The sequence below is a fragment of the Echinops telfairi genome, unplaced genomic scaffold, assembly GCF_000313985.2.
Source record: "Echinops telfairi isolate 266 unplaced genomic scaffold, ASM31398v2 ScPeMD7_23;HRSCAF=83, whole genome shotgun sequence".
NCBI lineage: Eukaryota > Metazoa > Chordata > Mammalia > Afrosoricida > Tenrecidae > Echinops > Echinops telfairi.
In genome coordinates, this window is record NW_022103920.1 from 28,147,706 (window position 1) to 28,174,379 (window position 26,674).

Consider the following 26,674-nt stretch of genomic DNA (forward strand, 5'->3'; position numbering starts at 1 on the left):
GTAACTGTTTAAGGGGGTAGAAAGCCCAGTCTTTCTCCCGCAGAGCTGTTTGCTGGTCCAAGTGCCTAAAGGAAAACTTAGAAGGCACGGTGACTTTGCTGTCGCTTGTTGACAAAAGGAAAGCATCTAAGATCGACACAGGAGGTTAACCTGCCATGTGACTGAACCCACTGCCAGATGGAGACTGGCGGGGGCTGCCCTTCTGTCTGCACAGATCCATCAAGGAAGGACCTCGTCCTGTAGAGAGGGCCAGCCCAGCTGCTCCCACTCCCCAGCTGGATGGTGGGCGAGGCAGTGGGGGAAGCCCAGAGCCCAGGCTGCAGTGCTGAGAAGACTGTGCCTCTGTCTTTAGTCTTTCCTATTGACCCTGGAACGGAGGGCACCTTCAGGAGGTTGTTCTGTTTGTGTGTTTTTCAATATAAACCTCTCTTTGCCGATGGGCATGCGCCCCTGAATCAGCCTCAACACGCACTCACGCACGCCCTCCACCGCCAGGATCGCCAGCGCCAACTCAGGTACCTTCTCTACACTGCAGCTTAGCAGGTGGAGGGATGTCGAATTAAAATGCGAGGCGGTGTTTCCAGGGCTTCCCGTCAGAGAGCACGGCCTGAGGATGTCTTGGAAAGGGAGGAAGGGGCGGGAGGGCAGAAGAATCCCGCTGCCCAGAGCGGAGGGTAAGGGACGGCCATCACGTTTGCATCGCCATCGAGCTGTGACATGCAGACCCTGGGGAGCCTTTGCAGCGTCCCCGGTGCTGCCGGCTGCACGCGTGCAACTCGGCGCAGCAGGAGTTGGAGGGGGTGGGTGGCAGGGACACCGTTGCCTTGACTGCTGGCGGCAGCGACGGAACCTTCAGAGAGCTCCCCGCCTCGGCCTGCAGGCAGGTGCGAGAGACACCTAGCGGGCAGCTCCGGAACAGTGAAGGTCAAGGCAATGGGGGCAGGGGGAGAGCAGGCATTCCGGAGCACCCCACCCCACGCCTATGGAGAGTGCTCGTTTGTTTTTTAAATATTAAATCATTTTATTGGGGGCTCTTACAACTCTTGTTACAATCCATATATCAATTGCATCCGACATATTTGTAGAAATATTGCCATCGTTCTTTTCTAGACATTTACTTTCCATTGAGCCCTTGGGATCAGCTCATTTTTCCCCCCTCCCCTAGTGTTTGTGGAATCCCCTCAAAGGTGAGTTCCCAAGAACTTTTGGTCCCGTGCCTTTGTGGATTTTACAAGTGACTCCTTTCCAAAAGGTGCAGGGCGAAAACCTCTTGGGAAAAAGCAACCAAAGAAAACCACGTAGGAGTCAGAGTAGGAGTCAGAACGAGCCCTCGATTTATAATCCCTGCCAACTGTAATAAAATGCGAGAGGACAGGGTTTGTGTTCACCGGCCCGCCCCTCCTCTCCTGGTCTTGGGACCTTGGCTGGGAGAGGCTTTGCTAGGTCCTGGGATGCGCTGGACGGAGGCCTGGCAGCAGGCAGGAGAGAGAAACATAGGCTGTAAGGGATGGGGGGCACAGCCACTGTTTCTGAGTGCGTTCGGGGAGTCGGTGAGAAAGGGCATTTGCTGTCTGCTGCCAGGTGCCCTCCGAGTTGATGCTGGCTGACAGAACGAAATGCTGCCCGCTCCTCCAACAACCATGACCCTCCTAGGTCCTCTGGGATACCAGAGGAGTACGGGAATTTCTCACTGAACCAGAGTCCCAGAGAAAGGCCTTGATTTCTGGGTCGAATGAGCCGCGGGGTGCAAAGGTCAAGCAGGTGACTGCTCACTAAAAGGTTGGCACTTTGAAAGGGTAGCAAAACCTGGGGACGGGCTCCCACAAAGGACGTGCTCTGCTGGTAAACTGCAGGGGCCGTGAAACAGAGGGAGGCGGGCTCCAGCCTCTGAATGGTTGTGAGGGTGGCACTCTGAGTCAGATCTGACTGGGCGGCGACGACAAAGACAGAGATCATGGCCTAGAGCAGGGTCTCCCCACCTTCCTCAGGCCGCCACCCTTCAATACAGCTCATGTAGTCTTGAAACATGGTGTAGCATGGGTAACAGTCTTAATATAACAACAATAAACTACATTGCTGCATTTTGCCAACGTCAGTGCGAAGGTTGAGATAGCTTCTTTCTCATCAGATCAGAAATTTGCAAGAGCAAACGAAACAGTCTTTGCAAGAACACAACGAAGATCATCTTCCACAAGTCCACTTCTGCATTTAGACTTGATAACCAACAAGCTGGAAAACCCTGTTTCACAAAGATGTGTTGTTGGAAATGAAAGAAGACAGAACAGGATATGAGTGCAAACACTTGATCCAGAATTTTGTAATTGGCATTGTAGAGCAATCAGTTCTCGCTGCATCGCTGTTAATAAGTTCAATGAGCTCCTCTTGTGCTGTCTCAGGAACATCTTCAACTTCGACTGTGAACGGGCTTCTGGCAAGTGCAAATGGGGTGTCAGGTAGATTTGAAAAGTACGATGAAATTTTGTCTGCAAGCATGTGCAAGTGTTCTTTCACAGAATCATCATCGTAATCCTTTTGTCTGGTTCAGTGTCATGTTCCTCAAAGAAAGCAGATAAGGTAGTCAACATGCAAATTCTATTTTCATCCATTTTTTTGGCCAAAGCTGAAGTTTTATTTGGAATGATCAGATCTTTTCAGACATATCGAGGCATGTTGCATTTGGTCCTTGCAGTGATAAATTTTACTCATTCAAGATGGCAAATATGTCAACCAAGTAAGCTATTTTCTGCATTTCACTTTTATCGCTGAAAAGTGCTTTGAACTGCAGTCTTGCTTTCTGATTAAAAAACGTTTGAGTTCATTGCAAAGCTCAAAAACACATTTTAAAACTGTTCCTCTTGACAACCATCTCACTTCATTGTGAAATAGCAGAGCATTATTTGGTGCATCCAGCTCATTGCCCAGTTGCAAAAACAGTTGACTGTTTAAAGTGCTTGCTTTTACAAAATTGACAGAACTTATGACACTTTTCATTACCGTATATACTCGAGCTTAAGCCGACCTGAATATCAGCCAAGGCACCTAATTTTACCACAAAAACTGCATTAAAAATGTGCTGAAAAACTCGGCTTGTACACAAGTATATATGGTACTTCTTGTAACTCTTGTGGCAGCATCTTCATTGCTAATATTTGCCGATGAATCATACAGTGAGTTCTGATGACTTTTGGTGACTCATTCAGTACCAAACATTGAAATCTAGATCGACATCCTAGTATAGCTGGAGCACCATCTGTGCAAACACCACAAGCCTTTTTCCCAGGAGACCTTATGCTCTTTAAGAAATGAACCAACAGTGTCAAGTACATCACGTGCAGTAGTTGTTGTTTCAAGAAGTTTGCAAAAGAGAAACTCATCTTTAAAGTTGCCAACATCAATGTACCTCATGTAAACCAGTAACTGCGAAAAGTTTGCAATATCTGTAGATTCAACAAGAGGGATGCTAAATATTGGAAGTGGAGCAGATTTAATTTCCTGGATTACCTGATCAAGAATATCAGCAGACATGCCATCTATTTTTCTGTGGATAGTGTCGTTAGATAAAGAAATTGCGCTCAGTTTCATAACAAATTCATCTCCATTCTTAACTTGAACAATGTCTTTGGCCACTGGCAACAGTAAATCCTCAGCAATGGTGTGAGGTGTCATAGCTCTGGTGATTGTGCGTGCCACCAACTATGAAGCTTCAATGACTGCTATGTGTTGTTTGTGGTACTCGCCACCAGTGTCAACTCTGGCTTTCTTGAGTCCATCAGCTTTTTCTAAAATAGTTGGTATCCTTGCTGCCAAAGCTCGGATGCTTGCTATCAAAATGGCATTTTAGTTTGTCCGGCTTCATAGATTTGGCTCGTAGAACTTCACAATAAATAACACATTGTGGTTTCTCAATTCCTGCTGTAATTATTGAGGTAGAACCATACTGTAAAAATCCTTACTATATTTTCTTAACGTTCTTTTCTACATGATCCATTGTCATGGGATGGTTTGCTAATGAAAATAATACATAAAAATAGCTTCAATTATACAAAAGATGATACATGGCATAGTTCAGTCAATACAGCTCATTAAAGTTTCCTATGCTTTACCATTTTCTGTGTTGTTGTTTTTTACATACCTGTTACTATCACAAGGGGGCATTATTCACATGAACCACAGCTGGATATGAAAATCATCATCCAGATTAAGTTTCTATGGTACAGGTAATTTTTTCAGTAGTTGGTGATTTTACAGTACATAATTTTACATTTACCCAGTAATTATAATTCACAAAGTGTCATTTTACCTCCAATCCTGCTGCTTTCAACACAGTAGCTGCTTTTAACCAAGTAGCTGCTTTCAACACAGCAACTGCTGTCTACACAGTAGATGCTCTCTACACAGTAGCTGCTCTCTACACATGTGTGACTGATCCACATAAGTACATTATGGCACCAACCCTGTCACGTGCACCTGTATTTGTACAGGATGTATGTGACAAGGTTGGCCTGAGATGTCATCACGCCGGGTACCTGTATGTGGGTGTATCTGCATGTGGGTGGACCTGCCTGGAGATGCATAGAGGAGTGGTGTCTCCGTTCTTAAGACCATTGGAAATATGTGCTTCCCAATGGCCTTAGGCGACCCCTGTGAAAGGGATTGTTTAATCCCCAAAGGGGTGGCAACTCACAGGTTGAGGACTGCTGGCCTAGAAAACCCTAGGGGGACCCCCCCCCCCCGCACATGGGGTCACCATGAGTTAGAATCCAACCGATGGCACCTAGAAACCACAGTCATTGTCTACAGCAGCCCTGAGTACCAAACAGTTCATCTTAAAGGAAGGGTCAAGCGGGACTTGGAGAAAACGAAATCTGAAAACCACCATCTCATGTGTCCGAGGTATGCAGAAATCCCTTCAGGACTCCCGAGACTCAGATGGTAGCTATAATAAGCATCTAAGGCACTCTTTCAGTTCTGTGATTTGAAAAGATTTTCAACCTGTCTTCCCTAAGCATCAGTGTCTCGGAGAGCCCTTCTCTTGACCCAATGAACCCTTGGGAACCGAAACAATTGGAAGGAGAGGACTCGCTCCTGGTGGCTACCCTCATTTGTGGACGGAAGTCAAAGCAAACGCAAGAGCAGGAAGGGCACAGGAAACTTGGGGGCGGTGTGTGTGTGTGTGTGTGTGTGTGTGTGCACTTTACAACACTATCTGCCAAGGGGCATTATATACCTGCACAGTGCAAGCAGCTAGCCTGCAGCTTGGGTCACTATTTAAATAATTACAATAAAGGCACATGACAAACTCAGCCCCTCAGTCTCACCAGTCATATTTCAAGCCCTCAAGGGCCACATGTGACTCACGACAAGCACACTGGACAATGCAGGCGGCAGTGCCAGGATCACAGAGCTCTCCTACCTGTGCTGCTGCATCGTGGCTTCCCACAGGCTGGAGCAGTGAAGCACCAACACCGTCAGACGGTCATGACGGGAGTGACGGTGATCGGACCGCAAATATACACCAAGACAAAAGGCTACAATGCATCCAATGAAATAAGCACTCTTTTGGCCCACAACACAAAGAATGCAGGATAGATAAACCCCTCAGGGCCAACAATGAGAACAGAGATACCAAGAAGATAGGGGAGGATGGGGGAGAAAGGAGGAATCGATAGGTGACCCCCTCCCAGGGGGGCGAACAACAGAAAAGTGGGTGAAGGGTGACAGAGGACGCTGCAAGATATGAAAATCATAATCTATAACTTATCAGGGGTTCATGAGGGAGGGAGGGAGGAAGAGGGAGAGGGGCAAATGAAGAGCTGATACCAAGGGCTCAAGTAAAAAGAAAATGCTTTGAAAATGCTGATGGCAACATATGTACAAATGTGCTTGACACAATGGATGGATGTATGGATTGTGATAAGAGATGTAAGAGCCCCCAATGAAAGTATTTTTTTAAAAGCACTCATTTGCGAGCACGGTCGGCCATCCGAGCATCTCCATACAACTGCAAAACCACAGTGTGTGAGACAGATGTTTTGTTCTGCCTGTGGAGCTGATTGGGGTGCATCTGGCTTCAAGGACAGGGCAGGCAGCCTCAAATACAGGCTGTGAGGTAATGCGCAGTTTCTCCTCTGATCTCGGTTTATGAGTATGTGCTACCCACCGCCTTATATGAGTTACCCACGTGCTTGCCTCTCCAGCTCAGTCCTAACACCTTCAAAAGCACGAACCGTGTGATTTCCATCATAATTTCCCCCACTGAGCCTCTTATGGAGTCCAGCACACCAAGGTTTGAAAAAGCAAACAAACAACAGCCCAGAATCAGGTGGACATCTCACGTGAACGTTTCACCAAGAGGCATCATACACTCACTTCTTTTTTGCAACCCCTTCACACATTAGTCTCCTACACATGTGTGTGCACGTTGGTTGGTTTCCTGTGTGCACTGTGCATGCTATCCGTGCATGCACTCGTTTACACGGGTGCACTATATGCAAAGTAATATGATGTCCCTGATCTAGAAATCAGCACCATGAGTCTAACCAGAGTGAACTCATCTCTCCACGGGCGCTTAGCTGTCTTCTCATCGTATCTGTTTTACAGCAGAAATAGGTTATGCCTGTAAAGGAGATTTATACTCTTGTATAGTTCCAAATAGAATGTTAGCCCTAACCAAATGACGAAAGCTAATAACAACAATGTGTTATGTTTTTGGCCAGGCTTAAAATGGCTGGCAAGATCAGTTCTCAACATGTGCAACATTTAAATTGGAAAGGCATGGAACAACATTTCACATCTTACTTGTCAAGAGGAAAATAAATGGGAGAGGGCAGATCCCGATCCACAAGTATGCAGAAATCAATTAGAATAACTGTTGCTTGCAAATCAGGGCACACTCTCGGCATGTCTATGGTAATTGCTTGGCTTCCATGAGCTGGGCCAGCATTCCGAGAGACCCTGCCTTCCATTCTGCCTATGCCTAGAACTTCCTTCCCAGAGCCTGAAATCCCAGTGATCTTGGAAGATATGTTTCTGAAGGCGTTGGAAGCAACTTTTCAACATCGATTTGTGTCAGAATCCCCTCCCCTGAGCACAATATGGGCACATGTAAACGTCAGGATGCACAGGGAAGAGCGGCCTTCAGTGAGTGCCTGCAGGTGGCTGAGCAGAGCAGAGCAGAGCAGAGGGTGGCCCACAGGCTAGGGAGGGAGGTGCAGAGGGATTCTGTTCTCTCCAAGGCCACCCCAAGTGACTTGAAGGTCGCCAATACCAAGGTCTTATCATCGTAAAGCATCTGAACAAATTGGTTCTGATGCTAGCCTTCCCGTAGATATTAACACCACGGAATTCAGTGATCCCATGTTTACGATTTTCAACAGGAAAAGTCACAGACTGTTAGCAAAAATATGTAATGGAAGGAAATGTACAACAGGTTAGCTAAATGGCAGCACACGTAGAGGAGCTGACACCCAGGGCTCAAGTAGAAAGAAAATGTTTTGAAAATGACGATGGCAACAAAGGTACAAATGTGCTGGACACAATGGATTCATGGATCGATTGTGATAAGAATTTGACGAGCCGCCAATAAAATTATTTTTTTTTAATGACAGCACATGTAGATGGTGGCTAGCAAATCACTCCAAAAATCAGATAATGGAAAAATGGGGAAAGGGTCATGATAAAATTGCTAAATCAGAGTGGGGAAAAGTCCATCATGCAATAAATACAGGAGATTATGATTTGTGTCCTAAAAATGTAATCCGTAGTCCTTAAATAGCATTGGAAAGTCACAGAATAAATATTAATGGGGGGTAAACATTGGATATTATGAGAGAATATTTTGTGTCTTTCCTGTGCTTTCCAAGTTTTCTCTTACAGGGATTCCAAGTTTTTCTCTATACATATGTAAGTATGTACAATTATATGTTCCTAGGTATGTTTAGATAGATATATAGGCATGTGCATAATGTTACATAATATGTGCATGTGAAACACAGCCTACTTGATGAACTGGCATTGAAACCATAAATAGCAAGCCACACAGCTTTCTGCATGTCTGTGACCCTTTCATGTAACTGGTTTTCAAAGGGACTCTGAATCCAGTGAGATCAGAAAAGACTCCAGAGAATTACTCTAGTTCTATTTGGAAGAGATGCTACCATCGGAATCGTGCTAGGAGTGATTATATATGTAGCTGAATTATTATTATATATCTGAATCTCAGTGTTACCTCTGAGACCCTGGGCATGTAGTTCATGTCCTTGAACCCCAGTTTGCTCATCTATAAAAGTGGAATCATAATAATATACATCTTGTCAACTTCATTTTCAGAAGATCAAATAAGGCCATTCATACAGTACTTGGTACGTAAGTCGTCACAAAATAGTGGCTATTTCTGCTAATTAAAAATTGAGTGTTTGTATTAACTGTAGGTGTAAATATTTTAGCAAATGTGTCCCACAGATAAATGAGTCTGTTTTAAGATAAGATCCCTCAGCAATTTTATTACCATATTAGCTCATTTGAATAGAATGGAGGCTTGAATCCTGGCATGCTCACAGTTCACCCCAAGGGCATAGACATTGAATACCTGCAGCACACACAATGGACACGTATCCAGGAGCGCCCACAGTGCACACCATGGACACACATATCCAGGAGCGCCCACAGCGTGCCCCGAGGGCCGGGACCCAGGCGCACCCACAGACTTCTCCAAGGATGTTAGGTGAGGTCTCGGCCTGTCCACACTAAGCACAAAAGCAGCAAACAAAGGGCATTGTGTCTAGAGAGAGCTTCACGCAAGTACGACACGAGTCAGTCTTATTAGATAAGCGAGGGTTTGCCTTGCCGAGAACCGTGGGGACTCCAGGCCAGGCGCAAGCATCAGGCATAATGTGCTTGCAATCTGGTAGCTCCGGTGTTGAGACGAAGGTGAGGCTGACATTGATGCGGCACTAACATGTGCTGCACGTTCTCGCATGTGCTCCTCTGACCACTCTGAGGGATGTGGTGTTAACACCCGTGTTTTACCGACGGGACACTGGAGGCTTTGGGAAGGGACTTGCTGCGAGCTGGACAGGTAGGATGAACCTGTATTTCAACTCAGACTCCATGCTGCTCCCCAAGCACATGAGGTGGCAAAAGCAGACTGTGAAAAACCTTCTCTGATAGGAGCCAGGGGGGCTCTTTCCCAGAGCCATTCAGTGGTATATAATGGGAAATGTTTCTGTTTGTCAAAGGGACAAAGAAATCTACAATGGACTAGGCTAACTTGATGAAAAATAACGCTGCTGTGGAAAATGGGGGAAATGGGGAGGGGCCCAAGAGAGGTGTGAGGAGCCTGAAACCGCTGCAGTTCAGGTTTCCGAACTGAGTGGGTTCTGTCTGGGTATGGAAACCACAGGGCCTGGGGTTTTAGAAGCTTGCATGTGGCCATCCAAAGCACAACAATTAGCCTCTATCTACTTGGCGCGACAGAGGAAGGAGGGGAGGAGGACATGGAATATGTCTAATTGCCTCCACCAACAAGGGCACCTGGCTACCAGGACGGAACATTCTGATCAAGGATTTCACAGAAGAATCCTGATCAAAAGGGGAAGCTGCAGACCACAGCCTCCGGTTCTCCTGGGCTCTAGACTTTCTGGAGCCATGGAGGTGGAGCAATCCCTGACGCGGTCGCCCTGGGATAACCTGTCAACCTGAACCAGAAACAGCCCCTTCAGTCTTCTTAAAGCCCAGCGGCAGTTTAGCTTAACTAGTACAAAAGGTCTGCCTTGAGCATGAGGCTCTGTTAAGAGGGGCTCCTATGGGGTCAAACTGACCACAGCAGTTTGGAAGATAAGAGCGTCAGGGAGCAGTGAGTGTTTGCTCCTGAAGGAAGAACATAGCAGAAAGAGGGGGTGAGAAGGGGGATACAGCTCAAAGATTATGTCATCAAGTTGTACATGCAGGAACACTGGGCTTGGTGTATACTTTGCTGTGTTTTTACTCAACAACAACAAAATCAATGTACAAAAAGAAAGGAAGGAAAGAAAACTGGCATGTGGCTTGGGACCCCACTGGGCAGGGAAGAGACTGGCATCAGCATGGCCTTACAGGCATGGGTCACAGAGCAGGTGAAGGTCAAGGTGGCCTGACTGAAGCAGGAAAGGTGGAAGGGAAGGCAACTGAAGGCCTCTCCAGGATATGGCTCCACACTGAATGTGCAGTCAGTAGGAGGAGCCATGGATGCCTGCAAAAGGTTTAGCCTAAGCAACCAGACTAATGTGAGCCTGCTGGCTGGGACAGAGGCACCAGAAGAGAACGGGCCATGTCCACGGCAGAAATTCAACTGGAGCACCAGAGGAACAAGGAGATTTGGGAATGCAGTTTGAAGGAGAGATGGATGTGCGTACCTGGAACTGGAGCAAGAAACTGGAGACTGATTTAGGGGCCCTAGGACAGAGGCTGTGAGTAGGGAAGCATGTGAGATCTCACGGGGGGTGGGGGCAACACAGAGGGGGGCAGTGGATGGAGACACCTGGAGAACGGGCATCAAGAGGCAGCAGGTGGAGAAAGACTCTAGGAGGAGGGGGCGCACAGAGGCTCAGGACAAGAAGGCACAGCAAGCGGCCCGCTGGGTCCTATGCTTCGGGGCAGTGAAGTTGCATGTGGGCAGCTGCAAACCTTTTGTTCCAGAAAGAGACCTCTTAGGAATGTTCTAGTCCCAAGAAATGTGCCTAAACCCTTGTTTCTGTTCATTTTCCTCTGGGTCATATTTCCACACTACATTCTCCTTACTCTAATCCAAGAAAGTTTTGGAACAAAATATTACTCGATTAAAGAAATTTATATTGGAGTAATATTTCTGAAATGTGCCACTGATATATAATAGCATGGACACTCGGGCCAGGGATGTTGAGTTTCTGCTTCCACGCTTCAAGCATTTTAAAATGCTAAGACCCACTACACATTTTGTTTCCTAAATTGGATTAAAAAGCAATTTTATACTCTATCAATCAGCTTTACCAAGATATAAAGGGAGATCTGCTTAATGCTGGCATGGAATAGAGTTTCCATCACTAGAACAAGGTCCTGTGGACACTCCATTAGCATATATAATTACTAGGATGTTTCCCTACAAGCCTCTTGAAATCCCTGTGAAATTAAGTTTCTAAATTAATATTGGATGAGATCTTTTCAAAAACATTAAAAAAACATAACCCAAACCCGGGAATGTGTCTTTGACTTAACACTCTGCACTCTTCCCTCGCTAATCTCTCATGATGCTTCTAGACTCCTCCATGCACAGTTTAAAAACTCAAGATCGAGGACCTTGCTGCCCCGCTCCCTCTGCTGCCCTCTGGCTGGGCCACTGGAAGCGCATGTGGTTTAAGGGCAAGGGCCTTTGAGGCAAGACAAAGACGAACGCTTTCCCCCCATGGGTACTAGGTCTTTCTCTCTCAGCACCTCCACCCATGTCACCCAGGGAACCCCGGGGGCCCACTGGCTTTGACCAGCCTCTGTCGCTCCAAGTGGCCGGGCCTCCGGTTGCATGGATGTGGACATCAGGAGCTTGGGATGGGCCAGGGAGAGGCTTGTGGTGGGCATCTGCTATTTTCCAACCTCTCGGTGGAGATGCCTTGTTTTCACAAGAGGCCCCCCGACTCTCACTTCATCCTGGAGGGTCCGGTCTTCCTGCCTGGGCCCAACCTTAGGGTTCTCTTTTCCCCTCCCAAGAGTGTATGTGGCATACACTTACTGTGTGCCTACTGTGTGCCAGCCACTGGGAAACCGGGGACAAGATGGTCGGTTCCCACGGCAGTGCCTCGTCAGGGAGCCAGCAGACCTGTGACAGACAGGCGTGCCCCTGTGAGGCCAGCGGAGTGCGGAGGAGGGGCAGGCAGCCAGCTCACGCTCAGAACCAGGGATGCAACTCAGGCACTCTGCCACTCCTTGAAGGGACAGCCCGCTCCCTGCTGCGGAGGTGGCCTGCCGTGCACACAGCACACACACCCCGCCCTCAGGTCTCCCACAATCCCTGGGCACCTGCTTTCAGACAGGGCAGTCTGAGTTGCACTATAGTGGTGCGATGGTAAGTGCTCAGCTGCTAACTCAAAGGGAGGCAGTTCAAATCCATCCGGTGGTTCTTCAAGAGAAAGACCAAACAATTTGCTTCCGTGAAGTTTACAGCCAAGAACACACTAGGGGACAGTTCTACTGCCGCGAGTCCACATGGATTAATGGTACCCCGCAACCACCTGGAGGGTTAGGCTTGATGTGGGCTCAGCCTCTAGGACACCCTGGTTCTTTTAGAGCAGCGGTTCTCAACCTGTGGGTCATGACCCCCTTTCACAGGGGTCGCCTGATTCAAAATAGTCGCAAAATGACAGTGATGAAGTAGCAACAAAAATAATGTTATGGTTGGGGGTCACCACCACATTAGGAACTGTATTAAAGGGTCGTGGCATGAGGAGGGTTGAGAACCACTGCTTTAGAGCCAGGACGGGGGAGCAAAAACACTTCATGGGCACTCTCGTTCAAGCCCGGGACGAACATACAGGTCTGGAACACCTGAGGAGGCAGGGGAAGAGAGGGAAAAAACGGAGAGGAAGAGGCACGGGCATGGAGAAACTCTCTCAGAAACAAAGCAGTCCACGCAAGCAAGGTATGAGAATGGGGAGCAAGGAGCGGGGGGTTGGAAGTGCAGATCTAGAACACAAGCCACGGGTTGGGAATGGGTAGCTGTCAGCCACAGGCAACAACTCGGTGAATAGCAGCAAGCTTGGAAACCCTGAAGACAACTGCTGTAAGAAGACTGTGCTAGAATCTTCCCTCAAATCTGGGAGCCTAAATGGATGTGGCGGGGACTCAAGGTCAGGGGCACTGGTGTGCCACTGTTGGGACGTGCACTCGGCTCACTCTTCTGACACCTAGCACGGCCCAAGGAGAATGTGCCATTGCAGGTTTCTAGGCAACCTCTGCTTCCGCCCAGGCTGCAAGTGCATAAATGGAGCTGCAGGCAGAAGGGGAGTGAGGGAGAAAGAGGCCCACACTGGGAGGACCTACTGTCTCCTGGAAGTGTTCCATATGGTAATGGTAATTCGACTTCAGGTTCATCAGCCCTATGAATCCATTATTTCTGATCCCTAATTTATCCTCCAAAGCAACGGGCAGGTAGCTAATGAACTTCCCCACCCCTTCCCTCCACAGGTAGCTTTGTTCTCCATTATACACAGGCAGAAGGAGGCGGTAATACTTTGAACATTTCTGAACACTTTCAAGGACGCCTTTGAGCTTGGCCTGCCTGGGTGCCACCACTCCTGGCTCTGTCACCACTCATTTCTTTCCCCAGTCATAAAAGGGATTCTGCACGATGGGCCTGAAGACTAAGAATGAGACTATGTGGGTGACTAGGTTCCACCCCTACCACCCAGGAGTGTCAGAGAAAGGCAAATGGAAAAAAGCAAATTACCGTTTCTTTGAATGAGCTGCTCAGTGCTGGTGAGTGGGTGATAAAATGCTACAGAGAGAACGAGTGCTGGGGGGTGGGCTGGGGGCCTGGGCGGAGTGGAAGGGACTGAGCAGCAGGTTATCAAGAACCTTGAAGGGCTTTTACCTTCAACTCGGTACTTCCCCTTCTAGACATCTATACTGGTCCATACATGGAGACCCCAGAGTCTCTGGGTCCAAAGTGGCTCTGGCCACAGCCTGCGACCTGCCTATAGAGGGCTCAGAAAAATACTACTCAGCAGACAGCTGCTGAGCCTACTGACGTTAGGCTCGACCGTATGTAGACAGAGGCTTGGGTTTTACCCTGAAAGCAATGATTAGCCTTTTCAAGGTCACAGAACTCTGAATATCTGATGACTGTTGTCCAGAAACAGTAAATGTATGGTCAACCCTAACGTGCAAGAGCCCCATCTGAACATTTTTTAAAGTATGGAAATATATGTGTTAACAGTGCAGAGCGAAAAGGCTACAAAAATGTAGTCTTAAATATAACTAGATGACACACATCTCTCCATGTTTTTCTTTAATATATAAGTATTTTTATAAGATCACGGCAGAGAGAGAGAGAGAAAACACCTAATACTGCTTATAACAAGCCAACAATTTAATCTTGTTGGAAAACTTGTCAAACAATGCAAGTTTATCATGTGATCAACCGATAGAATAACAGCTGATCTGTGATTCCAGTGGGGTCAGTATCCCGGCCTCTACAAAATGTGCCTCTTGGCAGAGAGAGCTTTTCACTGTGCATGAATACTAGTCAACTCAGATGGGATCAAGAGCCAAATCAGTGAAAAAGTACCCCCACCCCAAAAGTGGAACTCACTACACAGTCAAGGAAATGGGCAAAAGGGTGCACATTTTCAGGGAAAGAAGAAAAAGCCAAAGCCCCAAACCCAATAAACATAACAATACAAAGATGAGACCGGGGGAACATTCTATACAACATCCCACCCTCTGCCCTTTGTCAAAGGGACCCTGCATAATGTTTCTGAGTCTAAATCTTTTTATGGAAGCAGACAACCTCATTTTCTCCAAAGAGGTGGCTGGTGGGTTTGAACCACAAACCTTACTGTTAGCTCTCTATCTTGTACCCCACACTGCCACCAAGGCTCCCTAACCAGTATCATGTGAATGAAATTTTTTTCCCCAAGAATGAAAAATCCTCCTTTTAATTTGTAAAACTTTGGTGTGGGCTCAACCTCTAGGAAAGGGGACTCTTTTAGATCTATGACGGGGGTTGGGGAGGGAAAGGCAGAAAGCTTTTATGAGGCGACCCCACTCCATCAGCTGGGAAGCCTCCTAGGCTGGATTAGAAAGAGGTCTTTCTGTCTTCTTAAACAAAGTGCCTGGTCTTCGAAAATCACCAGAGGCATTATGATCTCAGCACTTCTGTAGTTCTCATGAAATATCAAATTAATAGAGGGATAGCCAAGGGCCTGGTACAGACTGAGGTCTGGGGTACGTGCCCCTCAGGCTGCTCCTAACTGTCCTGGAGGTGGTGGTGGTGGTGGGGGCACTAGCCACAATAAGCACATAGCCAAGGCCTGGAGCACCGAGGGGAGGGCAAGGCAGGACCAGCAGGCACAAGCTTCCTGGTGGTGACTCTTCAAGGTGGGGGCAGGGGACTGTGGGAAGGATGCTTCAGATTCCTCAGAGGAAACAAAGATGGAAGAGGAAGAGGAGGTTTCTGGACACATGCAGAGCATGTGAAACAAAGAGGCCCTAAAGAACCACCCTGGAGAGGCGCTCAGAACTGTCTTGTGTAGGAGGCAGGAGCGACACGACATGTAATGACTAGTCTACCTGTGCGCCTGTTTCTTTATGACTAGTCTGCTAGGATGGAAACCTTCAGAAACCCTAGGGCAGGGGTCCTCAAACTTTTTAAACAGGGGGCCAGTTCACTGTCCCTCAGACCCGTTGGAGGGCCAGACTATAGTTTAAAAAAAGACTATGCACACTGCACATATCTTATTTTGAAGTAAAATACAAAATGGGGCAGAAACACCCAGCGGGCGGGATAAATGTCCTTGGTAGGCCGCATGTGGCCCAGGGCCGTAGTTTGGGGACTCCTGGCCTAGGGTTTAGAATCTGACTCACCATCAGGAGCAGTGGTTCTCAACCTTCCTAACGCCTCTACCCTTTAAGACAGTTCCTCATGTGGTAGGGACCCCCAACCATGAAACTATTTTCATTGCTACTTCATCACTGTCATTTTGCTACTGTGATGAACCGGGCAACCCCTGTGAAAGATTCAGAGACTCCCGGTTTTTCTAAGTTTATTTGCCAGCCCTGTAGTGTGATAAGGGCAACATATACTCCTCCCTATGCCCCACTTCTGTTTCCAGAGTCTTCTCAGAGAGTTCCTAAGAGACCTCTCCTGGAGTAAATCACTAATAATTCTCTTGGGTTTTTCAAATAATATCTATGAACCTTTGTTTGATGGGAGTCCAGGTAGAAATTTGTGGTAGGCAGGATTAAGGTATTATATTTGATATTTCTTCTTGGAGCCGCATGTGGACACAGAAAATTCTTACGGGTGGGCCTTTAGTCACGTCCTGTGACAGGGAGAAAGAAGGTGTGAAAGGGTTTAAGGTAGGATAGTATCTTGGAACAACAGCAATCGTCCACTTGGAGTGGGGTGCCTAGGGACAGAATGTGTATGTGCCAATTTGAAGCATTCAAGCCCACAGCAGGCAGCCACTGTTAAGAGTCAAATAGCTCAGATTTAGTGCATGCTCTTTCATTTACTTGCTCTGAGACTTCTCCAAGCCTCAATGCCCTCATCTGTGTTGTGGGCAATATCATAGAATCTCACAGCGTTGTGAAGAAAAGTAAATGAGATGGCAGCATACTCGGTTTAGTTAGCATGGTGCTTGAATAAAGACCAAAAATGGAAAGAATGACCACAGCATCATTATGAGGAGAGACAAGCTTAGCAAGGGAAGTTGACCAACATAATCTATATGGTTATGGTACCCTCACACCATCATCGTCATCATCATTATCATCCTTGAGTCAATTCCAACTCATAGAGACCATATAGGACAGGGCAGAACTGCTCCTGTGAGTTTATGAGACTATAACTCTTTATGGGAGTAGAAAGCCTCCTTTCTCCCACAGAGAGGCTGGTGGTTTTGAACTGCTGACCTTGCAGTTAGCAGCCCACTCCACCACCAGGGCTCCTTATACTAAGAATCTCGTAAGCTATATATTCTTCCCTGATGTCTCAATAGAATTAAGGCCATTCTCTCCTTGCAAAGATACTTATTTGTGTGCTTTCTAACCAAACAGCAAAATGTATTTTAAAGATTTATAGCATCTGTGTACAGTACGTGTATAGTAGAGCTCTATAGTTAATGATGAACATATGAGGTTAAAGCCTCACAACACCCTTCCCGCATGGAAATTCCACTAGATCAGCAGTTCTCAACCGGTAGGTCATGACCCCTTTGGGAGTTGAACGACCCTTTCACAGGGGTTGCCCGGTTCATCACAGTAACAAAATGAGAGTGATGAAGTAGCAACGAAAATAACTTTATGGTTGGGGGGGTCACCGCCACATGAGGAACTGTCTTAAAGTCAAGGATTAGGAAGGTTGAGAACCACTGCCCTAAATGAAGAAGATCTCGGAAGAGAAGACCCTAGTCCCCTCAGAACACAATCATCAGCAGCACAAACTGGTGGAGAACTGGTTTTCTGGATGCCCTAGTCGTTGTCATTTTCAGGATTAGAAAGTAGAGGAGAATCATATATTTCATTGTGTCCACTCTTACAAGAACTGCATTTTGCCAGTGAAGTGCTATTGGACTCAGTCAAAGTCTTCCATGGGAGCTTTAAACTATTTCTTAGGGCTGCTAGCAGTCCTCTAGAGCAGCGGTTCTCAGTGGGTCTCGACAGGTTGGGGGTCAAAAGACCCTTTCACAGGGGTCACCCAATTCATAACAGTAGCAAAATTACAGTTAAGAAGTAGCAATGCAAATAACTTTATGGTTGGAGGGTCACCACAACATGAGGAACTGTCTTAAAGGCTCACGGCATTAGGAAGGTTGAGAACCACTGCTTTAGATGCTTGGTTAAATCTTTCAGGTCATTAAATAGCTGCTTCAATTAAAACAGGCCAGGATTACAAGACTCTGTGTAGTACACACTGAGGAGTGGATTTCTTCCTGGCTTTAAGCAGCTGCCGACAAACCAAATATCAATCATTTTAATACTTGATGAATTTGTGGTGCTCAAGTGTTTTCGAAGAACTTCCAAAATGTTTTTTTTCATTTGGTTGTTATCAAAGACATTTGTTAGGACTTCTATTTTTTTTTGTAAACTTCATTTGTAAACTTGAGGAAAGACATTGAGTTCAGAGACGCTCAGTCCAGGTCACATGGCCAGAATGTGAACTCCAGTTTTTGTCTATGAATCCAGGATCCTATTGCACAATGCAACTTCTGAAAGGGCCATTATTCGAGCTCATGCGCTAACTCTGTAGTCAGAGAATGGTGTTGAATAACTCTTCATTGATGACCTAAGTTTACCATGATTCAGGAAATTATTTCCAAGTAGCATTTCACATTTCAACCAGAGTTGAATAAACATTTCTAGATTCACTGTAGGTATACTCCATAAGGTCTATTTCATAGTGCCCGTCTACACTGCTCCCCGAGGGCACACATGCCTGTTCACTCTCCACAGGGACAGCAAGGACAAAGACACCCTGAGGCAAAGGTGGCGCTGTGCACTGCTCTGTAAGCTAAAGAATGACCCTGACTTGAATAAAACCTCAGGAATGATATTAGATCACTGATCTCTGTCACCATGGAGATCGGCAAAGTACATTCGAATGGAAACTCTATACATCATCACCATACATATACCACATGCACACACACACCCCCACCACCACCACCACCACCACCCCCACAGACACCACCACCAACACCATCACCACCACCCTCCATTTGGCTACTAACGGAAGTCCTTAGCAGACATCTTGCCGAGAACACTAGCATCCCTCGTAGTCCCTGATGGGAAATGCGTGAGTTGCTTCTGAGCGGTCAATAGGGGCTTTGTCCAGACATGGCCAGAAACTGCGGGGGACCCTTGGGTGGATATGTGCCTGTACACAGCAGGTCCTCCGTCCAGGCAACTCATCCATATAAAGTCATCTCCCGAATGAGCAATGATGGGGATAGAGAGGCAAACAGAGAAATAGAACGTGGATTTGACGCCCTTAAAATGAATCTTGGAAAAATAGATGGGAAATAGTACGTACTGAGAAACTGTCAAGGATAGACACATATTTGCGACTATGGCGAACTGTTAAAACTGCACTGGGGACGGATGAGAAGTGCTTCTTCATACTCCGGAGTTCCCCCCTAGTCTTTTCTTGCCAGTACCGATGGGGTCGGTTTTATCGGCAGAGGCAGGGAGGGTCACCCTGGTCAGTATCTTGTTACGATTTTTAGCCACAGCCAGGTGTGCTTCCTGAATGGGTTCTAAGGCTGCGACTGCGGGGCAGTTCCTGCCAAGGGCATCAGGCTCTCGCTGCTTTCTGCCAGTCCCAGACTTCCTGACCTGGCCTGCCGAGACCAGGTCCGTGCGTGCGTCTCCCCGTAGTCTGTGAAGCCCTGAATCGGCCCCAGAGCTTCACACATGTAGCTTTTGTTTACAAAGGCCCTGGGCGGCAGAGTGTCCGCGATCCCGGGGCGCACGGGACCTCGGGGCGCACGGGACTTCGGCTCTCCCAACCGGTCCCTGCGCGGGGTCCCCACACTCACTTTTGGCACGTGAGGGTTGAACTCCACAGCTCTGTGAATGGCCTCCACCGCGTTCATCTCTGCTGTGCTCAGCCCCCGCCGCGAAGCAGCCTCGGGAGAGAACCTGCAAAGCAGAAAGACAAACACCATCCGGTTGGGACCACTGCGTGGGCCACGGCGGGACAGGCACCACACAGCAAGGGCCCATCCAAGCAGCGCGAGCCCTCTCCAGACCTCCGCTACCCGGAGCCTCCGAGGTAGCCTCGGACCGGACCGAGGCCAACAAAACCCCCAGCAGAAGTAGAAAGCGTGCTTGCTATGTCTCATCGCGGCAAGGCCTAGATCCAGCTGTCCAGTCTGTCTGTCTACATGGCTAGTCTATGAGGTCTACCAGGTCCCTGCCGGGGCGGGGCGGGGCCGGGGGGCGGATGGACCGATAGTGCAGGAAAAAGAGAAAACGCTAAAAACAGAACTGGGGCGGGTTTTAAAGGGGGGATCCCACCCAATGGCAGGGCTGCCCTGGGGCTTAAGCGGTGGCTGCTTCCGCAGCAGGCGAGCCTGCGGGGTGTGGGTGGGGGGTAAGGCCGTTCCGGCAGGGGGGTGTGCGTGCCCAAACTGCGGGCCAGACAGCTGCCCGAGTGAGTGGAAAAAAACCAGACCATGCAATCTCTTTCTCACCTCACACCCAGGGCTAACTCCAGAGCTGTGCTTGGCAGGCAGACACCACAGGGGAAGCTGTGGCAACCCTGGCCCTGCCCTCCCAAGCTGGAGTCGCTGTGTAGGGAGAAAAGATGTTGCAGTAGGTACTGGCGATCTACAGGATAAAAAAAAAGAATGAAAGAAAATTACTTCGGTCTCGCAGTGCACACACACTGAACAGCAAACCTGTCTGACACGGCACAGGCCGTTCCTGCGCCTGCGCTCTGCTCTGCACTGCTACGGGGGGAGGGAGGGGCTGGATCGGGAAGGGCAGGTGCTTGGGAACCCAAAATCCGTTAGCCCATCTCGTCTTTTTCCCCCCTGCCAGTCACCCTCGGGTGCTGAAAGACACCCTCGAGGTCATTGTCACCTGCCTGAATAAAATAGCCAAATGCCCCACTGAGATGGCAACTCAGATGGAATGGGCCCTGGGGTGGGGATCGTGGTTTGGAATGGGCCCGGTGGCGAAAGGGGGCCGACCATGCCTGGGCCGCATGACACGTCAGGACCACTACCCAAGTGTGGACTGCTGAAGGGAGAGACACGCCAAAAGTGAATGAAAGGAAGGCATTTTGTGGAAGTCCCAAGCAAGCCTTTTGGTATCTACGCCTGGCAATAAAAAATAATAATAATAAAAGGAAAAAAAAAAGTCACCTCAGAGGCATAACATTTCCACCTAAATCCCTCCTTAGGAACCCCTACTCCCTTTTGATACCTGGGGACATACATTTCTTCCTTCTAACAGTGAAAGGAAAGATCAGCAGGTGTGGGAAAACACATGCTCATAAGCAGGGGTCTTAGGCACTGGGAGAAACTTCCAGAGAAAGCCCTCAGAGGCAACACATCTCCAGTCAGGGCAGGCGTTTAGGATCGCAGAAGTTAGGATTCACTTACTTGTCGGAGACAGCTCGTGCTTTGAGTAAGGCAGCTGTGTAGCATATGGTCGCCGACTTTGGTAAGCTGATGTCTGTCCGAGAAAGAGAAAAGGGGGGGAAGGACTGTAAATGTGCAGACACAAAGAGCAATGGTGTTTGTTTTTCCCTTTTTTTTTTTTAGGGTTTTAATGGTTTTTAATACACTTTTTAATCACGGAATTCAAACGAGAAAGAATAAAGTCGAGGACAGCCTAATGCACAGAGAACGGCAGCTGTTCGATTATCAGGTGGCATGTGAAACTCCAACAATTCATATTTTGGTGAACGATTTGTGTTTAAAATCCATCAGGCTGACTGCTTGTCAAATTACCCATTCGATATCTGGATTTTCCTCTGTTGTGTTTATCGAAAGCAGACAATAACTAAACATAGATAAATTTAGATAAGTGACCACCTGTGCTATCATGAAAGGCAAACCTTCTATTTCTATTGTGACTTTTTTTCAACGAATACTAATATGAAGGAAAAAATATTGCCTTGATTTAAGAAAACAGGGCTAAACAAGTTCTTTAAGATTTTTAAGACACCTTTGCGTTACATTCTAAGAACTTCATATTAAGTTTTTAATAGATGTTAAACATGCAAAAGTCAATGGTATACACACATATATCTTTTAAAAATTATACCATTCTTGTTCATTCAAACTTGTGGGAACCCTCCCCATTTACATAAAGTCTACTTTGTACCTCCTCCCCCAATTGGTTCTTTCACTTTGTATAGAAAGTTTCAGAAGGGAAGAAGGGATAAGAATGAGGAACAGATGAGTTTACAATGTAATAAAGTACAAAACTGAGTAGACACAATCAATGAAGGTAGTTTGGGGGGGGGGGAGTTGTTTTTAAACCATTATTCCATTTTCTCACCAAAATAGGATGGGTTGGATTTGTATTTTTAAACACCAGCAGCCCTACCTACAGTCACCAAAGAGCTGTTTTGTTAATTCAGAGCAGATAGAAAAGTGCCATTCAAAGATCCTGCACTCTTAATTCACCCAAGTTAGAAACTTCTATCACCCAGAAGGCCCTGCAAGTTTCTTTGAAAGGCTGTTTATAAACTAGGAAGGATTACAGGAGGATTGAAAAGGAAATTCTCATAATTGCGCCAATAGAAAGTATGAGAAGAAAATAGTTGCATAAAGAAAACCAATCTCACACCACCAATTCCAGCACAAGTAATTTCGTTCAGGGAAACTTCAATGACATTGATAAAAACACAAATAATCATAGAAAATACCCACCCCAAACTGAAAGGGGAAAAGGTCTTTGCAATCTGCATCTCATAACCTAGATCCACACAAAGTGTCACTGCCATCCACTCAGAAGAAAATGACGGACTTATGACTAAGTAGGGGACACGAAGGTCGGACACTCGGGAATGTGTCTGGTGGCTTTGCCAGCGTAAACATCTAACAGCTTCCCTGTGTGAAAATCTGTCCAGGAACCAGAGAGCTCCTTTTCGGGGGTCCACTTGCTCCTTGAAGGAAGGTGAAAAACGTGGCAGATAATGCATGCTCCGCTTAAAAGTTCAGACTTTTTCTTTAAAAAAATACCCACGCCTTTGTTTCCGCTCTCGGGCACGGTCTGTGCTCCTTCGGTGGTAACCTGGCGCCTTGCAGTGGGTGGAATGGAGCGTAGGCAGGGGTCGAATCAGAAAACGAGGTTCACCGTCACGGGACCATGGCAACACAGAAAACATACGAACTTGGTAGACTAACGAAAATCCGCTAGGGTCTTAGCTTCTCAAGGAGAACCATCAGAGGGTGTTTTGATGGACGCACCACTCCATCAAAAGGACACATTCACCCAGAAGATGACCAGAGATGCGGGTCAATGGTGACCTCTCACACCAGAACCACGTCGCCTGACCCATCAGTGGGACAGTCACCACTAAATATGGCAATGGATTCAGCAACCTTATGGCTACTACATATAGTTGTCCCATGAGACAAAGCCAGACCGCCATTCTCTTTACTAAATGTCAAGTAAGTGGGATATATGTGCAGGTATCTGACTCATAGCAACACTGCCCCTATGGGTTTCCAAGGCAGGAGTAGAAAGCCTTCTCTTTCTCTGTGGAGTGGCTGGTGGTTTCAAACTGCTGACCTTTCGGTTAGCAGCCCACCGGGATTGAGTAACTGGCAGTGAGTTTCATTCATTCGGTCTATGCAAGCATAATGCTTCAAAGTCAAATGACCAAAAATATTTTACAGTCAGTATCAAACGGGGAGAAGGCATGTGGCTCTATGAAAACCCCTCCCCATTCGTGGGATGCTCACTCCACTCTAATAAGTTATTTGTTTAACACAAATTGACAAAGTAAAAAGTTCTTGCATAATTTGTGGATTTAGATTTTTTTTTAAAGAAGATGTCAGAATCTATGCAGTAGGAAAGACAGACAGAAAGACTCAATGGTGGGGGACAGGTTTACTGGAGGAAGCCTGAGAGAGGCCTCTGACCTGAGTCAAAATGCCCTCTCTGTACAGACTAGCAGGGTCTTACAGAACAAGTTAAGGGGGCACATTTGCGGATGGGGAGATGCGATTTGGCTAATGCCGGGAATCAGGGTCATCTGCAGGTGGGTGGGAGATTCCTGAACAAGAGGTTTCTTCAGGCAATGTCTTTGCTGCCTGCGGAGGAAATGGCTGTACAGGGTGTTTCTGTGTGCGGGGATTTCTGAGCCGTTCTCCATTCAGAAGAAAAACTAGTCAAACTCTAATGTCATTTTTATACTTCTTGGTTAGAAGGCCTAACAAATCTCTGCCCTAACCATAGAATCGGGCCTCGTGACAGTGGCGGGAATCTCACAGCTCTCTTCGTGTCTTGGGGCATGCACACTGTGTGGTCCTCTCCCAACCACTCAGCAAGGGCACAGTGGGGCAGGGGAAGGGCCCATTGCAGCACCTCTTCCTCCAAAGACGGTCCTCCATGCTGCTCCACTGTCTTTCCGACCCTCTGGTCAGTGGGGTATATGTCTTTGTATGCATTTGCAGTTCTCCAGAGAAGCCATACGATCATGCTGTGCCTCACTTCAATACGCTCTTTTGCCCCAAGTGCTTTCTCTGCCCGGCTCAACTAATGACACGGTCTCCTTTGGGAAGACTTCCCGCACTTCGCCGTGCTGGGTGAGGTGTCCCTTCCATGGAAAACAAAGTTGTATTGCAGCCTAATATTTTATAGCAACTGTATAGTACATTCCTTCCGTCCCCTACTTTCATGATGTGCCCCATAGAAGTAAGAGCCGTATGTCTTCATTGTTTTGTACTTCCAACACAAATAATGCCTGCCACACAGTTGGCAGTCAGTAGTTGTTCAATGAAACCCTAAGCTAATGTACTATCAGCTGAAGTCATTAGATACTATTCTTCATCGGCAGCAATCCTCATCGAACTGAGTCGCTGGGACCTAAAGCAGTCCGTGCTGGTGGGTGTTTCACGAGAGAGTCAGAAATCTGTTATTTCTCAGAATATTTACTGCATTCATCTTTGCTTACGGTGTTCTGGAAGAATGCATGGAATTTTCTTGGTACTCTCATCTAGACGTTTATTTGAAAGAGAAGTGATAGGATAACATGGGGCACGAAGGAAAAGCAAGTAAAAGCTGGAACAAGGTCGAAGAAAACTAGAAGAATCTTCAGCCAGAAACACAGAAGGGAAACCACACCTCCTCTGGCTCCTTATGGACCTTTTGCTGGAATGCCGCAGCTGAAAGGGAAGATCAGGTTTGGGAGAATGGCCTTTGAGTTTTCAAAAGTCATAAATGGCTCATAGTAACCACATGCCCTGCAATAAAACTTACGTATCCAAGAGTAAAACTGGGATTTAGATAGGTCTTAGAAAAAACGATGCACAAACTTTAGCTAAAACAATTTTTAGTGATAATCTTTGACTTAATTTTCTGTTGCTTCTCTATAAATTGTAGTAATCAAGAGGTAGTTTTTTAACGGATTATCACTGCTCCTATGCATGAGCTTAGGTTAGCCGGAGGGTCACCTCCCGTCTCATGGCATGAGATCTACGTCTATGATTACAAAACAGTCTTTTCAAGGGTAGTGGCTAGTAGATGCATACATTGCAAAGTGAAGGCCTCATGCCACAGTGCATCTGCGTTCATCATTCTTCACGGATGTTCTCAATGGTGACGTAGTATACAGGTGTCAACGATGAAGAAGACACCGCACTTTTCTTCCTCTGCAAGCACTGCCTCGTCTGTCTCCAATCACTGTGGGCTTTTAAAAAAAACATCTTTCTCCAGTAGATTGAAAGCTTTTTGAAGACAAATAAACTATTCATTGCTGAATCCCCAAAGCAGCTGAAAGTTGGTATCATCAACCTAATACGGTTTGATAAATCCTTCCTGAATTGATTTGGAACAATTAACCTAATTACTCTCTTTAATACTTTAAAGTTATAGAAGATCAACCATCCTTTTTCTTGGTCAGGCAACACACTTTCATCTTTACCACACACACTTCAACCTTGCTGAGTGTCCTCCGGGTCACTCTGAGTTGGAATCATTAATTGGCAATGAGAAGATAGTGGACCTTTTTGCCCCTCCTTCAAAGTCAATCCTTGGTCCCCTTTTCGCTAAAAGAAAAACTTTATTGCAGGGAGGAGAAAAAAGAAAACAACAAGTAATATTCAAGGGACTTCTAAAAGTTCATGAAAAAATTCAAGTTAAAGATAATGGCATTTTCCTATGAACTTGAAGCTCTTTCATATATTTAAGAGAGAGAGAGAGAGGAAGAGAGAGAGAGAGAGAGAAAACTCCCAGTGCCATTGAGTCAACATAGACTCATGGTGACCGGATAGAACTGCCGTGTGAGCTTCTGAGACGGTAATTGATTATAGGACTAGGAAGGACCGTCTTTCTCCCAAGGAGCTGCTGGTTGTTTTGAACTGCTGACCTTTCAGATCGCAGCCAACACATAACCATTATGCCACAGGATGGATAAACTTGCAATCAGAGCTGCTAAAAACCAGGAGAAATAGAGAGGTGCTTTGGGGTGGCCAGCTTTCTGGCCTAAATGAACTCTTTCATTTTCTCTTGGCATGTTTCAGAGACAGAAGCTAGTGGCGCTGTGCGGTGTGTCTGTGTGCGGTTTATGGGTAAGACTGCCAGAAAATGCCACTTCTCTGGTTGTCATGTAGCCTCCAATAAGAACCTCAAAAAGAAGTGCCAACTAGAAATTCAATGATTCAGTCAGGAAATTCTACATGACCCTAGTATTTTTGCAGGGGGGGGGAGGGGGCGGGGGCGGGGATGAACACTACTAATTTAACTACACCCAGGAAAATTCATCTTAGGCTACAAAGTCGAAGGTCAGGTGTTATGTGCAGCTTTTTTAATACTCTGGAGGGTCTGTGTCAGAGGGCCCTTCTACGGCTGGTACCCGGAAGCCAAACGTGACAGTTCACTCGACAGTAATGGCTGGTTGGGGAAGGATGTTACTTTGGCAAATTGCATTAGCTGGGCGATGAAGACTGAAGCCAACATAAATCTGGAGTGTTTGGGCACATGTCAACTATGTGAATTACACAGATATACAGTCATAAAAGGTCTTCCATCATCAGAGAAGTAGAAGCTTCCAGAGGCATCACTAAGGTTGGCGTCATCCAGGGTGTTAACTCACGTTGTCTGTCCTCCCCACTCCCACCCCAAGGACCAGACCGTACGAAATCTTCAGTAACGTTCACCATCCATTTTAATCATAGAACAACATGTGATCAATACGGTTGTAAATTGCTTACGTCAGTGTTTCTTAGATTGTATGAATACTAACAACAAAGTTGCCTTGTAAAAT

General features: G+C 46.8%; 1 protein-coding gene across 3 annotated transcripts in view; it reads right to left on the reverse strand.

The window, feature by feature from the left end:
- ST7 (suppression of tumorigenicity 7) overlaps positions 1-26,674 on the reverse strand; it is a 212,503-nt gene that overhangs the window by 19,718 nt on the left and 166,111 nt on the right. For 2 of the 3 annotated variants that reach the window (XM_045288752.1, XM_004707768.4), the window contains exons 10-11: positions 20,835-20,907; positions 19,263-19,365 (exon numbers count right to left, since the gene is read on the reverse strand). In XM_045288752.1, the coding sequence (XP_045144687.1) occupies positions 19,263-19,365; positions 20,835-20,907 (176 nt within the window). Of the gene's footprint in view, positions 1-19,262; positions 19,366-19,919; positions 20,056-20,834; positions 20,908-26,674 lie in introns of all 3 variants that reach the window. The other variant, XM_045288753.1, reaches the window with a different exon arrangement.